The 13919-nt window shown below is 43.3% G+C and overlaps 1 protein-coding gene across 3 annotated transcripts in view; it reads left to right on the top strand.

Annotated features, from left to right (window-relative positions):
• pdgfrl (platelet-derived growth factor receptor-like) overlaps window positions 1-13919 on the top strand; it is a 52510-nt gene that overhangs the window by 3654 nt on the left and 34937 nt on the right. The window contains exons 1-5 of one of the 3 annotated variants that reach the window (XM_034223198.1): window positions 2993-3058; window positions 6384-6554; window positions 7538-7805; window positions 7885-8036; window positions 8875-9168. In XM_034223198.1, coding sequence (XP_034079089.1) covers window positions 6500-6554; window positions 7538-7805; window positions 7885-8036; window positions 8875-9168 — 769 coding nt within the window. In that variant the 5' untranslated portion in view covers window positions 2993-3058; window positions 6384-6499. Of the gene's footprint in view, window positions 1-2992; window positions 3059-6333; window positions 6555-7537; window positions 7806-7884; window positions 8037-8874; window positions 9169-13919 lie in introns of those variants that run through there. The other 2 variants (XM_034223199.1, XM_034223200.1) reach the window with 2 other exon arrangements.

The raw sequence follows: 13919 nt of genomic DNA on the forward strand, positions 1-13919 counted from the left end.
TATGTATTGTGTGCCCTCCTGTCTAGTCTCTCTTGTCGTCCCGGGCTGCGACCCGACAACACCTGCATTTCTGCTCAGACCCGGCGTCATGGGCGGGCCCCATGGGGCCGGGCCCGCCCATCCAGGATTTGGGCCCGCTGTTTTAATCAGGGCTGAATACAACATTTTAATTGTTTTATTATTATGCTCAGTGGCAGCGCCAGGGTATACTGGGGTAGGCTACAGCCATACCAAGAAATGGCTTAGCCCCACCATGAAAAATTATTTTAAAGTAAGCAAAATAAAGTCCGCCAACTCGCGCGGAGTAAATTGCACAGACAGCAGTAAATACCGAAGACTAGAAACGTTTTGAAAACTTTTGTCACGTAGTGATCATCTTCTCAATAGAACATCTTTGATAATGTCTTCTGGCCAATCAGAATCACGATAACGACGTGGTGTTGTTGCAGGAAGTCCCGACGGAGCATACTTTTGCTGTAGGAAATCTCTATATACATCGATACAACATTACGTGTTGATAGAAATCAACACATAATTAAATGAGACCCCACGGTTGATGATTGATAGGTGTGTGGGCTGTCTTTCATTTGACACACAGAACAATGGGGGCTATCCACCCTTATCCACAATGTAAAGTAATTCACAGCCTCTTCCCTCTTCTCTCTGAGGAGCAGCAGGTTCAGCTTTCAGAACAAAGTAACACAAAACTAAAATGGCATTCATTTTTTTTTAAATATGTCGTGTAGTAATAGATGTATTTATTTTTCTTCTCAAGAGAGTACCAGAATGTGTATTTTACGTTAGTATTTCAAAAAATCTCCTGGGGGAGAATCTCCCCAGACCCCCCTGCAGGGGTTGGATTTAGGATTGTAGGAGATCCGGGGCTTAGCCCAGGAGTCGTTGGGTTGGGGGGGGGGGGGTGCAGGGGGACAGTGCTATTTTTTATAAATGGGGGGTGGACCGAACATCCTTTAGGGGGGTCGTCGCCTCCTCTCGGGGGGTCCGGGGCATGCTCCCCCGGGAAGATTTTTTTTTAAATATTGAAGTTGAAAGCATCAATCTGGTGCACTTTGAGAGCAACATTAACCCTACCTTAATAACACCTTAAAGCGGACAAAAGGCACTGGAGAACACTCATTAACACCCTTTAATGAAGCAAACTAATGCCTTAACTCACTCAAATAGCCGTTTACTTATTAAGGTGAAACGAATATGCGTAGAGTTTTAAGGATGCGGATAGTCTCACCTTGATTCTGGCGCATTGCTTATCGTTTTATAGATCTATTCTCATCCACCATCTTTGTTTGTGACGTAAAGAGTGTAACCCCCAAAACACACCAGGAGAGTCTGCGTCGTGTTACGGCCGCGCCGCGGCGGTCGTAAGGATCGTGGCCACTCTAGTCAATGGGTGCTATTACACCACACGCGCCGCGTTACGGCTCAGACGCGTCCCAGAAGCGGCTCGGCGCAGCGCTTCTCTAAAATTAGGATGAATCCTATTTTTGCCGCGGCGCAGCCGTAAGGTAAAGTCGGGCAGGCAGCCCCCCCCTCGCAGGAAGTGGAAAGGTGAGCATCCGGGCCAGGCCCATCCCCCACATATACTAATTTAGCAGACCCCACAACACCTCCACTACGAAACGCACCATGGACGACGAGGTGTTCATAATGGAAGTGGAGAAACACACAATTTTATATGATGTAACCAATGCTTTTTACAAGGACAACATCAGAAAGGACAAGGCCTGGTTTTGGAGTGGAAGGTAACAACTACATATTAATGTTTTAAAGTTAATTAATACTTGTAGGTACAGTACAGAGCCATTCAGTAGTTTAACATCCTGTGAAAGTCGTTAAAAAACTGTTCAGTAAACTTGCATTTCACAATAAAGTAAGATATTCCAAAATCAACAACAACTGCGAGGCTGCACACACGACGCTCCGCTTCCGCAACGTTTTGAAACGCGTCTGGTGTGTGTTGTCGCAGGAGGAGGTCGCAGCGTGGCGCAGCCGCAACGTAACGCGGCGCAGACGCTCCTGGTGTGTTTTGGGGGTAAGAGTCACGTTTCTGAATCGGACACTCTGAGTGGATGCAGTCAATCGGAGTCTGATTCAGAGGGTTGCCTGTCAGTTCTGTTGTTATGTGTACTGAAACGAGAGCCGGTATAATTCCACGCGTGAAAACAAAATAAAAATTGGAATACGTTATTTTAGTGTCTTAAAAGTAGACTGAGTTATGAAGGGTTAACGTTACATCTTAGGATAATTTTTAGTCATGTTCTGTATACATACTAACCAGCGACGTGCAGTCAGGGGAGGCAGGGGAGGCAGAGCCTCACCTGTCATACTCCAATATAACGGAAAAACAACTAAAGAAAAACTAAATAGTAATAATAATAAAATGTCTCCACTGATCTGTGTTGTAAATGTGATTTCTGTATGATTCCAATCGCTTTTTATAGTCAAAATCAGCAAATTTGCCAAGCTCCGCTACAACTACGGGTAGCGATGAGAAGGGAGACAGGGACGAGCTCTGCCTCATGTAAGCCCACAGTAACTTGCTGGAGCGCGGGCACTAATTTATCGCGGGCACTTATTTTGTGAGCGCGCTCAAGCCAGTTACTGTGTGGTGAGGTGAGGCACAGATGAGCTCTGCCTCACCTCAGAATGCGTCACCCCACAGAAACTGGCTGGAAAGCGGGCCCTAAGTGCCTGTTACCATCTCACTGTATGTCACCAATGTAATGTTTGTAGATCCCTTTATTACATTTATCCTCGCCATCCATAGTCTCTAAATAACTTATTTCACGTATATGATATTTAGGCTCGCCGTACAACGGCAATGAAAAAAGCACCAGGAGAGGCAGCCATAACCTCTGCCGCACTGAAGGGGGCGCACGTGAGCCCACAGGTTCTTGTTGCTACTGTTATTCTACGCAGAGACGGAACGCAAACAACAAACTAGACTTTTGAAACTATAGGAAGATAAGGAGGACTTTTACAAAGAAGTAATAGAGATTGTTGTCCAGAAGGATAGCATGGACTTCATCTTCAAGTCAAGGTAAGACCACATTGGTAATGAAAATTGGATCTTACTAAGAAAGAACAATCCAATATTTAGATGTTGGGTATCCTTTTGTTGAACGGTCTGTTTAAAATGAATTGAAGCATCAGACTAAAAAAGCTTTTGAAAATAACAGAATATTTCGATTAAGGTCAAAATATAATATTTGTAAATCTGACTCTGAAAGAGTCAGTGCCTCACCAGCCATGAACCTCACCGCACGTCACTGATACTAACATATAAGGGTATACTTAGTGTGGTTACTCCATGTTTACTAGCTATAACATTAACGTTACATCACTCTTTTTCACTTCTTACTCAGTCAGCCAGAGTGCAGATATCACCATTAGATTAACAAACCTGAAACATCATCCATTTCTTGACTGCTGGTGATGACATTGTTGTCAGCTGCTGATACTGCTGCTGCTGCAGCTTGTGGCGCTGGCTGCTTCAATGACAATAACTTTCTAATATCCATAACTGTATAGGCTATTAGCTTAAAACTCGTCAGGCACTAGGAAGGATCACTTCTTCTTCAGGGCAGGCTACGCAGTACGCAGGCTAATGTCCGACAGTGGCTGCCTCTCTGGTGGACTCCGGTACTGCACATTACTCCCGAGACGTTTTCAAAAAATTAAAATGAAAATGAAATTTTTTTTTTAAGTGAAACATCCGGGGCTTTTCAGAAAACATCCGGGGCTTGAGCCCAAGTAGCCACCCCCTAGCGCCGCCACTGATGTCAACTATTTCACCTGTGGAGAAATTGCAGGATTGGCTCCAGGTCGCCCTTTTTATTTACTACAAGACAAATGTGCCTTTTTATTTCATACAGTTCAATTTGGATTGAGACAGGGAAATAATCTAAACCTCACGCGTGGCGTTAAACTGTTAAGGGGGCGATATAGCGTCAATGTAATTACATTGCAAATACTGACTTGAGCCCCACCACTGTATGGGTTAGCCCTACCATAGATTACCCAACAAAAATACTCTGGAGCCGCCACTGATTATGTTTATTGTTATTTGTAGGGCTTTGTCCTAATATTTATTTTTGTTTTAAACTATGTTGAAAGATTAGTTTAATAGCATTTTTTTTTATTTTGCTATGAAATTCTGAATGAAAGGCTGCGCGCGAGACTGGTTTTTCGCTGGGTTGAGTCGTGTGGGTTTTTGAGTGAGATGCGGCACAGCAGCCTGTCAGTTTACTCTTGCTAGGTTAGTTTGGCTATTATCATTTATATTTATCTGCAACAATGGATATCAGGAAGTGGTTCACACTTATACACTTGAAAGGAATATGGCAACTCAGCGCCAGATGCAGGCACATTAGAAGACATCAGTTATGTTACCAACGAGCTAGCAAGCCAGCCAGGGACAAGGGAGGCTGGCAATCAATTATATTTTGAAGAGAAATTGACTCTCAAGCCGGCTCTCTCACAAACTCCTGCTCTGTGCGCAAGCAGACCGCTGCACATGCTCTCTGCCTCGCTCAATCTCTCTCTCTCTCCATCGCTCAACCTTACTCCACCCTGTGTGCGCTGTGCTGCCCAAGTTGGCACAGCGTTACAAATGTGCCACAAAACCAACCAATGGATGTAGCCTATAATAAGACCGTCAACAGCCTTATGGCAACCTAAACCCACCCCCCCCCCCCCCCCCCCCCTTGACAAATCTCGAGATTTCCCAGGAAATGTAAGTTTCGTGGTGGGCCCGCCCTAGTAAATCAAATGCCCGCCCAGAGACGTATGTCTGCCGCAGGGTCTGCGGCACTGTTTCTGTTTCTGCTGCTCATTAAAGCAAGCTTTGTACCTCCATTGCACCGCCTCCGACTCCCTATCTCTCGGCACTACAATTCCATGGAATATAACAAAAAGTGTATCTCGAGCTCGGTTTCTCAAACTTACCTACCCCACCTTTAAATATAAAATATTTCTAGTGTGAACCAAAATATAATACTAAATATTATACAAGTAATTTTTCTTAACCAAAATGACAAACATTGCATAAAAACATAATATTATTCTAATAGGGTCCTTTTTGACCCACTTATGGAAGAGTGCATTCGTGCATCTAAAGGTCCTTACACACCAAACTGATACCAAAGAACACCATAGAACACCAAAGAACAAGTCCCGACGGAACCTTGGTTGGTGATTGGCTAATGTTTATGTATAAAAGACATGAACAAGTGGATTTTGCATAATAGGTGACCTTTAAAGTCAGAATTCAGACTTTAAGCTCAGAACAAAAATTAATAAATAACTGATCTCCAAAAACAACACATGTGGCACTAATCGTCTTCCGTATATAAAGTACAATATTAAAGTAAATAACTTTTTCTAAATGTCTCCTGATATTTCATCATGAATGATATTAGTGTACGGTTGTGTATCAACATGTAGCATTTTACTGTTATACCCTTTTACACTGTTAGGAAGCTATGTTCAGTGGGTCCATGTTAATGATTGGCCCCCCTTCAAAAGAGACATTTTGAGAGTCTTGGAAATAAGAAAAAAGAAGTTCTTCTACACAAATTGAAATTCATATTTTGGTATTAAGATTAGAGAGAGAATCTCTTTTGATTGGTGCCCCGACTCCACACTACACTAGTTGTCTGTAAGAGGTCAAAACAGTGGAGAGCTGGTGGTTCACTGTCACAGCAGGTCTAAACCGAGAGTAGGAAAGGTCAAAGCACTTGCAGTTACAGCACTAATCAGGATGTAGCACGCTGTGCATCATGGGAAAATATGAACCTCTGCACAGCAGCACAGAGGGGTCTCTGTTCAGGGATTAGCCTTAAATGACTTTCTCAATTTACAAATTACAGAATAATTCACTTGAGAAAAAATCATATAAAACAATGACACAAAAATGTGGCCAGTTCTCCAAATTAAAGATATTATTATTATTATTATCTCATTGACATGTTTGTTTTCTTGAAATAGAGCTCTCGAGTACATTTTATTAGAATTTTGAGGTTATAACTTTTTTATTTCTGAAAAAATAGAACATGTATTCTAAGAAATATGTTCTCAGAATTTTGAGATGATAATCTTGTTAATTGATTTTTTATTAAAGATGACTTTTCTCAGAATGATGAATATTAATTCACTAAAAAAAGTCCCATATTATTTTATGAATAAATACATCACACTGTTGTATATGTGCTTCTATGTAGTGTTTCAAGATTGTAAACAGTGATGCTCTCCTTCACAACGCTCTATGATCAATACTCCAGCAGAGGGCTCCAGAGTCTGTGTTTCTGCCCTCAGGTTTGATGAGAGGGAGTCAACAAAAATATCAGAAGTTATTTTCCCATTAGCTCTCAGTGTGTGAGGATGGAGCAGAAAATCTGATCCGGTCAGCTGGAGCCAGCAGAGTTCCTCCTGAGCCCCTCAACAAACCCCTCTGACCTCTCCGGACCGACCCGTCTGCACCATGAAGCTCTGGGTGGTGCTCGGCATGGCTCTGCTCTGGGTGGAGCTCCAAAATGGTGAGTGAAGTCTCCACATCTGTCTCGTAGATTCATGAAGCAAAATGGCTGTTATTTTTAATCATGAAAACTTGGATTTTAACCTGGAAGAAGTGGGAGGATAAGATAATGTGAGGTTGTGTATTTGTGATGGGCGTAGAATGGGAGGATGTTAGACAAAGAAGTAAATCACATTAACATGATGCAAAGAAAAATATTTGACTTACATTTGTTGTTATATTTGAATTGTATATATGCATATAAATTGTAAAAATTGCATGAGAGTTGTGTGATTTTTGCAAAGTGTTTCAGCAGACCAACTCAAAGCAGATGCATCTGAGGCATGCAGCAGACGTTTCTCATTACTGATCTTTACTGCTGACCTTTCCTTCTCATTAATGCTGCACGGAAGAATAAAACAAACACACCCTGAAAGACCACACCACAGACCGAGAATTTGTGTTTGTCTTATGTGCCCACTCAGAAATACAGAGCCCAAAAAAGAGGCTGGGTTCTGCACATTCTGTGCCAGTAATAAGGATTTCTCACTTCCTGCTTTAATGTTGTCACAGCTGGAGAAAACACAGAGCTCTTTTGGAAAGACATACTGATCACAAGTCTGGACGCTCGTACAGTACAAAAAGAGAGGACTTTGTAACATTTGCTTTATTACTTTTAAAGGGGCACAATTATGCTCATTGTCAGGTTTCATAATTGTATTTTGTGCCTCTACTAGATGTCCCACCCCTTAGCCTACAATGTGTTGGAGAGCTAGCCAATAGAAGCGCAAGTGTTACATTGTGATGTCACTACAGTATGTTACTGAAGTTAACAAAGGACAATTATCAAGTCGTATCAAGCAGGGGGAGGGAACTTTTGGATTTTAGCCTTTGCAGACCATTTACATGCACACAAACCTCTTTATAACACTACAGGGAAGGGAAAACACAACAAACCATAATAGGGCACCTTTAACCCCTCTCTCCCCCTCCTCCCTTATCCAGGTTCCTGCCAGCAGATCAAGCGTAGAAAAGATGTAGGAGTGAACCGCATCCACCCTGGGGGGAAGAGGGTGAAGGTACGAAAACTAAAAGAGGTAGCAGGGAAAGGCCAGTCCCTGCTGACCCAGGTTCTAGATAGGGGACGCTTCCTGCGCCTGGGCCAGAGCACCAGCCTGACCCCAGGGAAGAACATGGAGCTGCGCTGCAAAGGCAACTCCATCGGGTGGTCCTACCCCCCCTACCTGGACACCTACAACGACTCCCGCCTCAGGTGCTGAATCAGCCGTTTGGCATCATGATGGATGTGAATGTGTGAAGGTCTGATTATTTGTTTTCTATCCCGCCTCCAGCATCATGCAGAGCGACAAGTACAGTCAGCTGATCCTGACAGCGACCTCTGCTGCCGACACGGGGCCCTACAGCTGCTGGGTAATCGTCTGTGATGGCACCGAGTGTGAGAGGGACCACGACCGATCATACGTCTCATACATCTATTTCACAGGTGAATCATGGGATACATAGCAGATTGCACTCTGCAGTTTCTATAAGGGATATTTATAAAAAACGACATGTCACTTTGATTGAGGGTTCAGGATTCAGTTTAATATTTAATAGAATCAGAATACAGTTTCTTGCTAAAAGGCTTTCATGTAAAAGGAATTTGCTTTAGTTGTATGGTGTACGAGGGAAAATTACAATATCAAAAAAACATAAATGTAGAGAGAAAGAAAGTTACAATTAAAATATGAAAAAATACTTTAAAATCTACAATATATCTGAATTTAAGTTATATTTATAAGTAGGCTATATCATATTTAATAATGCTTTAGTATCAATAACATGATCAGTAATAGGGAATAAGTATCTATTAGCTCTTTTTTTTGTCGGGGCAGCAACTTTATTATAACTAATTAATTAACTTTGGTAAATCTTTTAAACTAATCAAAGTCACACAATAACACTAATTACAAAAAACAGTAGAGGCAGCATAAGACCATCAACTTCCTTATGCTGTGATGTTAAAGAACTATCTTTGTCAATTAAGTCTGGTAGCTTAGTTAATGTCTTTGATCCCCCCCGAAAAAGTGCAGTCTGATAGCAAGGTTAAGCAGAGAAAATAATTTAAATATAGCATACAACAAAAATTATATGTTTTGCTGCTACTTTAGGTAACACACTGACCCACGATAATACCTTATACAACCAGATAATCTGAACTATCTGTTTAAAAATCTACATCAAACACATCAATCACCTTCATGAATGGATGACCTAGCTTGCAGATACAAGTATTTTCCTTATTACCTTATTTGACCTGATACACCTGTCCCTCCGAACAGACAAAGATAACCTCTTCGTCCCCTCGGCCTTCCACTTTGAGATCGCGTACCTGCGCCCGGACCGGCCCGCCGTGGTGCCGTGCCGCGTGACCGACCCGCAGGCCAAGGTGTCCCTGCACAGAGAGGTCCCTCCAGAGGAGATCACGGCCAACGGGACGCAGATGACCTACGACCCAAGCAAGGGCTTCGTCCTGCAGAACCCCAGCCCCGAGCAACAGGGGGTCTTCTACTGCAAGGCCGTGACCAAGGGCACCCCCCAGATCTCCACCAAGTACCAGCTGCTCTACGTGGAGGGTAAGGTCATTAATGCAGAGACACATGGTGATGCTGCAGGATCAGACACCATTACTCGTGTGCCTTAACTGTGAAAAATAATGATGTTACCTATCACTTTGATTAAAGTACCGAGAAGCACGGTGAGAGGCTTTTCACAAAGTCATGAATCACGTGACTTCGCTTCATCAGCCTCCAGGAAGAGGTCGTATTTCACAGTGGTCAAGCCCCTCCCCTCCACATCACTGATCTTGGTTTATGTGGATGCTTGCCAACTTAAAGGGGACCTATCATGCAAAATGCACTCTTGTACGTCACATGAATATGTGTTCCCGGTGTGTCAGGGAACTCACCAAGTGTCAGAAAATACAACCCTCTCTCTTTTCCTCTACCTATACCCAAATCTCTAAAAACGGGGCTGCAACGGATCTGATTCAGACTGATCCAGATTTGAATTATTTTCTACGTCACAAAAGTGGTGCTCCGCTTAGTGGTCAATTCTCCACCTATCAGGGGAATGAGGTTGGGCCACGGCCGGCCATTGCCGCTCGAAAGCGCTGGAGACGCTGTAGTACATATGCCAGGCCTGTAGTCTGCCACAAAAGCAGCGAAGAAGACTTCCCTTGCATGGTTGCCATGGTTGCCCTTCTGTTTATTCTCCGCTGTGGCTCTTTTTCTCCCTCCCCGAGGCAAGCGTTTGGGCCTCCTCAATCATCAAATAATGTTTATTTATATATCCCAATATCACAAATGTTACATTTGTCTCAGTGGTCTTCACAGTGTGTACAGAATATCAGTATGACAATACGACACCCTCTGTCCTTAGACCCTCACATCGTACAAGGAAAAACTTATGGAGAAAACCCACAGTTTAAAGGGAAAAATGGGAGAAACCTCAGGGAGAGCAACAGAGGAGGGATCCCTCTCCCAGGACGGACAGACGTGCAATAGATGCCGTGTGTAAATTGAAAAGATAATACATTTGCAACATAGGTAGTCCAAATGTTTGGAAATGCATGCGTGTATAATAGGAAGATGAATCCACGAGGATATCCATCCAGGACTTATGATCCAGGACCACAGCCACGACTCAAGATCCAGGGCTCGTGATCCAGGACACAGGACCGCAGCAACAGGATCATCCATGACTCCGGATCCCGGCGTATATAGACACCAAAAAGAAAGACATTTGGGGAAGCTGGGTTATTCGGAACATGAGAGTACACAGGTATAGACAGAGAGAAGGAAGAAGTAAGATGTCCCCCGACAAACTAAGCCTATATCAGCAAAACTAGGGGCTGAATCTAATCAGCCCTAACTATAAGCTTTATCAAAAAGGAAGGTCTTAAGCGCACTCTTAAAAACGGATAGGGTGTCTGCCGCCCGAACACAAACTGGAAGCTGATTCCACAAATGTGGAGCTTGATAAGAAAAGGCTCTGGCTCCCATTGTACTTTTAGAGACTCTAGGAACAACTAAGTTCTATAGGGAGCCAGTGTAAGGCAGCCAGAACAGGAGTAATGTGGTCCCTTTTCCTAACTCTGGTTAGTACACGATGTTGGAGTCAGAGTGTCTAAAACCCACCTCGGCTCCGCGTGTCGTTTGGTGAGCTAGGTAAAATCATAAAAGGAAGGAATTAAAATACACCAGGATACAAGTTAAACAATATTCTGTTTTAATGACAAAAAGGTAATAATACAATACACAGAAGTACTCCTGCTCTTTTCTCCTCTCGGAGACCTTAGTATCTGGACCGCCTGAAGAAAAAAGAGGGTGGACTAAGGACCCAACAGGCTTACATGCAAAAAACAACAGGAGGAGTTGTGTGGATGCTCCTCCCATACAGGTTATCTATTAGGCGATATAAAAACGATGGGCTCTCGTAGCGAATCAGCGCGAGCCAGCCAGGAGAAAGAGTCTCTTCAGTTTGAGGGCAAAACAAACACATCTGGTGTTCGCTGTCTCACATTCTTGCAGTTTGGACACACACCGCCCTTCTTGCATAGAGTTCCCTCTCTGCTCCCCCTCCCCAATCAGTTTAACCCACACATCTCCACACACCCTTGGCATTTTAAAGATATGTCTAAGATATAGTTGTTTATAGTTCACTAATACAAGTAATACATGTAAGTTACTTTAATATCAATAATAACGAGGAAAACATTACCTCTGCTCTCAAGCAGTGAAATAGTAGCACACACTCATTTCCCTTAGCATGTGTCACGCACACTCATTTCATCATGCAGCCCCTCACAAATGTCACATGTTTTTCCCCTCTGAAAGCTATGTGAATTATTTAATTAACAAAGGTTAACTGTTCCCATACCCTAAGGCCTTCCTCTGAACTTTATTCCACCCCAAAGTCAGCTTACTTGGAATGAATACATTTATTGATAATCCAGGCCGACTATTGTCTCCAGGCCTCTTTATGAGCCTTGCAGGAAATGAATCATTAACTAACAAGACTTTAACTGGATTATATCTGAGGAAGATCTCTCTTGGAGTTCCCCTGTTAATTTCAAAAACCATTGATGATTAACAAAGAGACTCAGGGGCCTCTCTTGATATCTGGAAACTGCAACAAGACTTTCTGAAAAATACTTATCGGGTAATCTTTAGATTACCTACTCACAAATAGCCAAAAAAACACCCTTTTGCTTATACATAAAAGTGGAAGAAAAGACTATTGCGCTAATCTACTTTTACTTAAAAAGGGGACATTGATTCAGGAATATATAAAAAACCTCTCTATAATTAAGAGGGAAAAATGTACTTTGTCCATTCAAATTTAACACCCTTCTTATATATCAGGTGACATAATAAAATGAATATACCAGAAATGCGCTGTATTAAAATTTCTGCTGTAACACTTTACTTCAATTCCCCCTTTTTATCTCTTTCTCAAGAGATCAACTTAAACAAGGCATTTGAAACATAACTCTTTTCCACTGTGTCTGTCCCCCAACATTATACAAATCCATCAGAAGCTGGGATTTAGAGCACTTTAAACATTTGGGAACAGCCCATCATAACAACTTCTTATGACAGTGGAGAAAGACCAAAACATGTCAAAAAACTGCGTCCTTGTCTGCCGAGCCCTCATACTCGTCCTCTCCCTCCGAGGCATAAGCCAACAGGGGCATTTGGTACGGAGGGGGAGAAGCAGCTTTTCCCTCAATGGTGGAACTGATTAGTCTGACACACAATGAGTGGATGCACGGCACACAACAACAACCACATGTTATTAAAATGACCATAAAAGTAGCTACAGAAATAAAAAGAGACATTATTAAACCTTTCCATTGACCAAACAGATTAGCAAACCAATCTTCAAAGGGATTGTGTATCCCTGATTGTTCATGCATAGTTTTAGATAGGGTACGAAGGCCTTCTAAAGCCTTTGTGACGGAACCGTCCGGAGCCGTGTTGTTGGGAATAAACGTGCAGCACATATCCCCAAACATTGCACAAACACCCCCTTTCTCCGCCAGAAGCATATCCAACGCCATCCTGTTTTGCACAGCCATAAGGGACGTTGGACCCAATTGTTCAGCGAGGCCTTCTACCGCGTCTCTAGTGAGATTGGCCAATCGGAGTATGTTGTAATGTACATAGTTGATCCTGTCTACATTTTTGATAGGGGTCACAGGGAAGATGGCAGAGAGAATTGGCATACTTTCAAACCCTGTAGCTATTTGGTCAGCTAGTTTGTATTCGTTAGGGACCCCTCGTGGGATTCCTATGGAATCGATGTAGGTGGGAGAGTCGAGGGATAAATCAAACGAGTTTCTAGTGTCCCTTTTAGCCAGTACATGCCTTCTACAGCGGGTAATTAGGTTGGTGTTGAGGGAGGCTTTAGGGTCCGTGGGCACCAGTTTTTCACCTAGTAACATTAGGGGTGCATGGAGGCGCACCATAGCACACAATCCTACAGATAGTTCGGGGATACGGGTGAACAGGCGGTGGCCCCCACAATAATAGTATAGACCAGCCCTGGCCTATATGTCCTATACTAGTGCTAGACACGGTATGGTTACACCAATCCCTAGAGACATTTCCTAGGTCAAAATGTGGAGATTCTTGGACCATGGCGAAACATGTGTACCCACCGACGCCTCTGCTAGGCGTGAATAGGCCTGTCCTAGTATCATTATCAATTGGAGGGAAAACATTGGCTAGGGTGGCACAGTTAGGAGGACTAGCCATCTTGGTAAGTTGTAACATACAGTCGTAACCCCAGGTATCCGTGGGAAACAGGGGCGCAGGGTCAGTGACTAATTGCGGGCGGGCCGTAGCTCAGGCTAGGTAATCCCCTGCCATTTGTTCTTGGGCTGTTCGGGCAACCCATTTTAACCATAGATTGTCATCTGTGTATCCTGTGGCCATTTGGATGGCGTCTAGGGGTTGAAGTTGGCTATAATCCCCCGTACATTTATCCGTACATGTGATTTTAGACAGGTATTTAACATTAGATGCTGCATGAGGAAGGTTTTGCTCTATCTTTGGTGTAACTTTAATTTCGAAGAGGCCTTGTGGCGAACCCTTTCCTGCATGTACCGCGAGGACATAAAGTCCAGCGTCGGAGAGCACGACATTCTTTATCGTTATGAGTACCGGATTACAAAACCTGGCGGAGCACGGAACGCCTGGGTTTCTCCTAACCACGTTCACTCTATATTTGAGGGATCTAACAATTTCCGCCGATCGGTAAGATGGCATGTATCCCCAGTCATCAGGACCCGAATTTGCTAGGACACTGGACCAGGACTCGC

Source organism: Gymnodraco acuticeps, unplaced genomic scaffold (genome assembly GCF_902827175.1).
Source record: "Gymnodraco acuticeps unplaced genomic scaffold, fGymAcu1.1, whole genome shotgun sequence".
Classification (NCBI taxonomy): Eukaryota; Metazoa; Chordata; class Actinopteri; order Perciformes; family Bathydraconidae; genus Gymnodraco; species Gymnodraco acuticeps.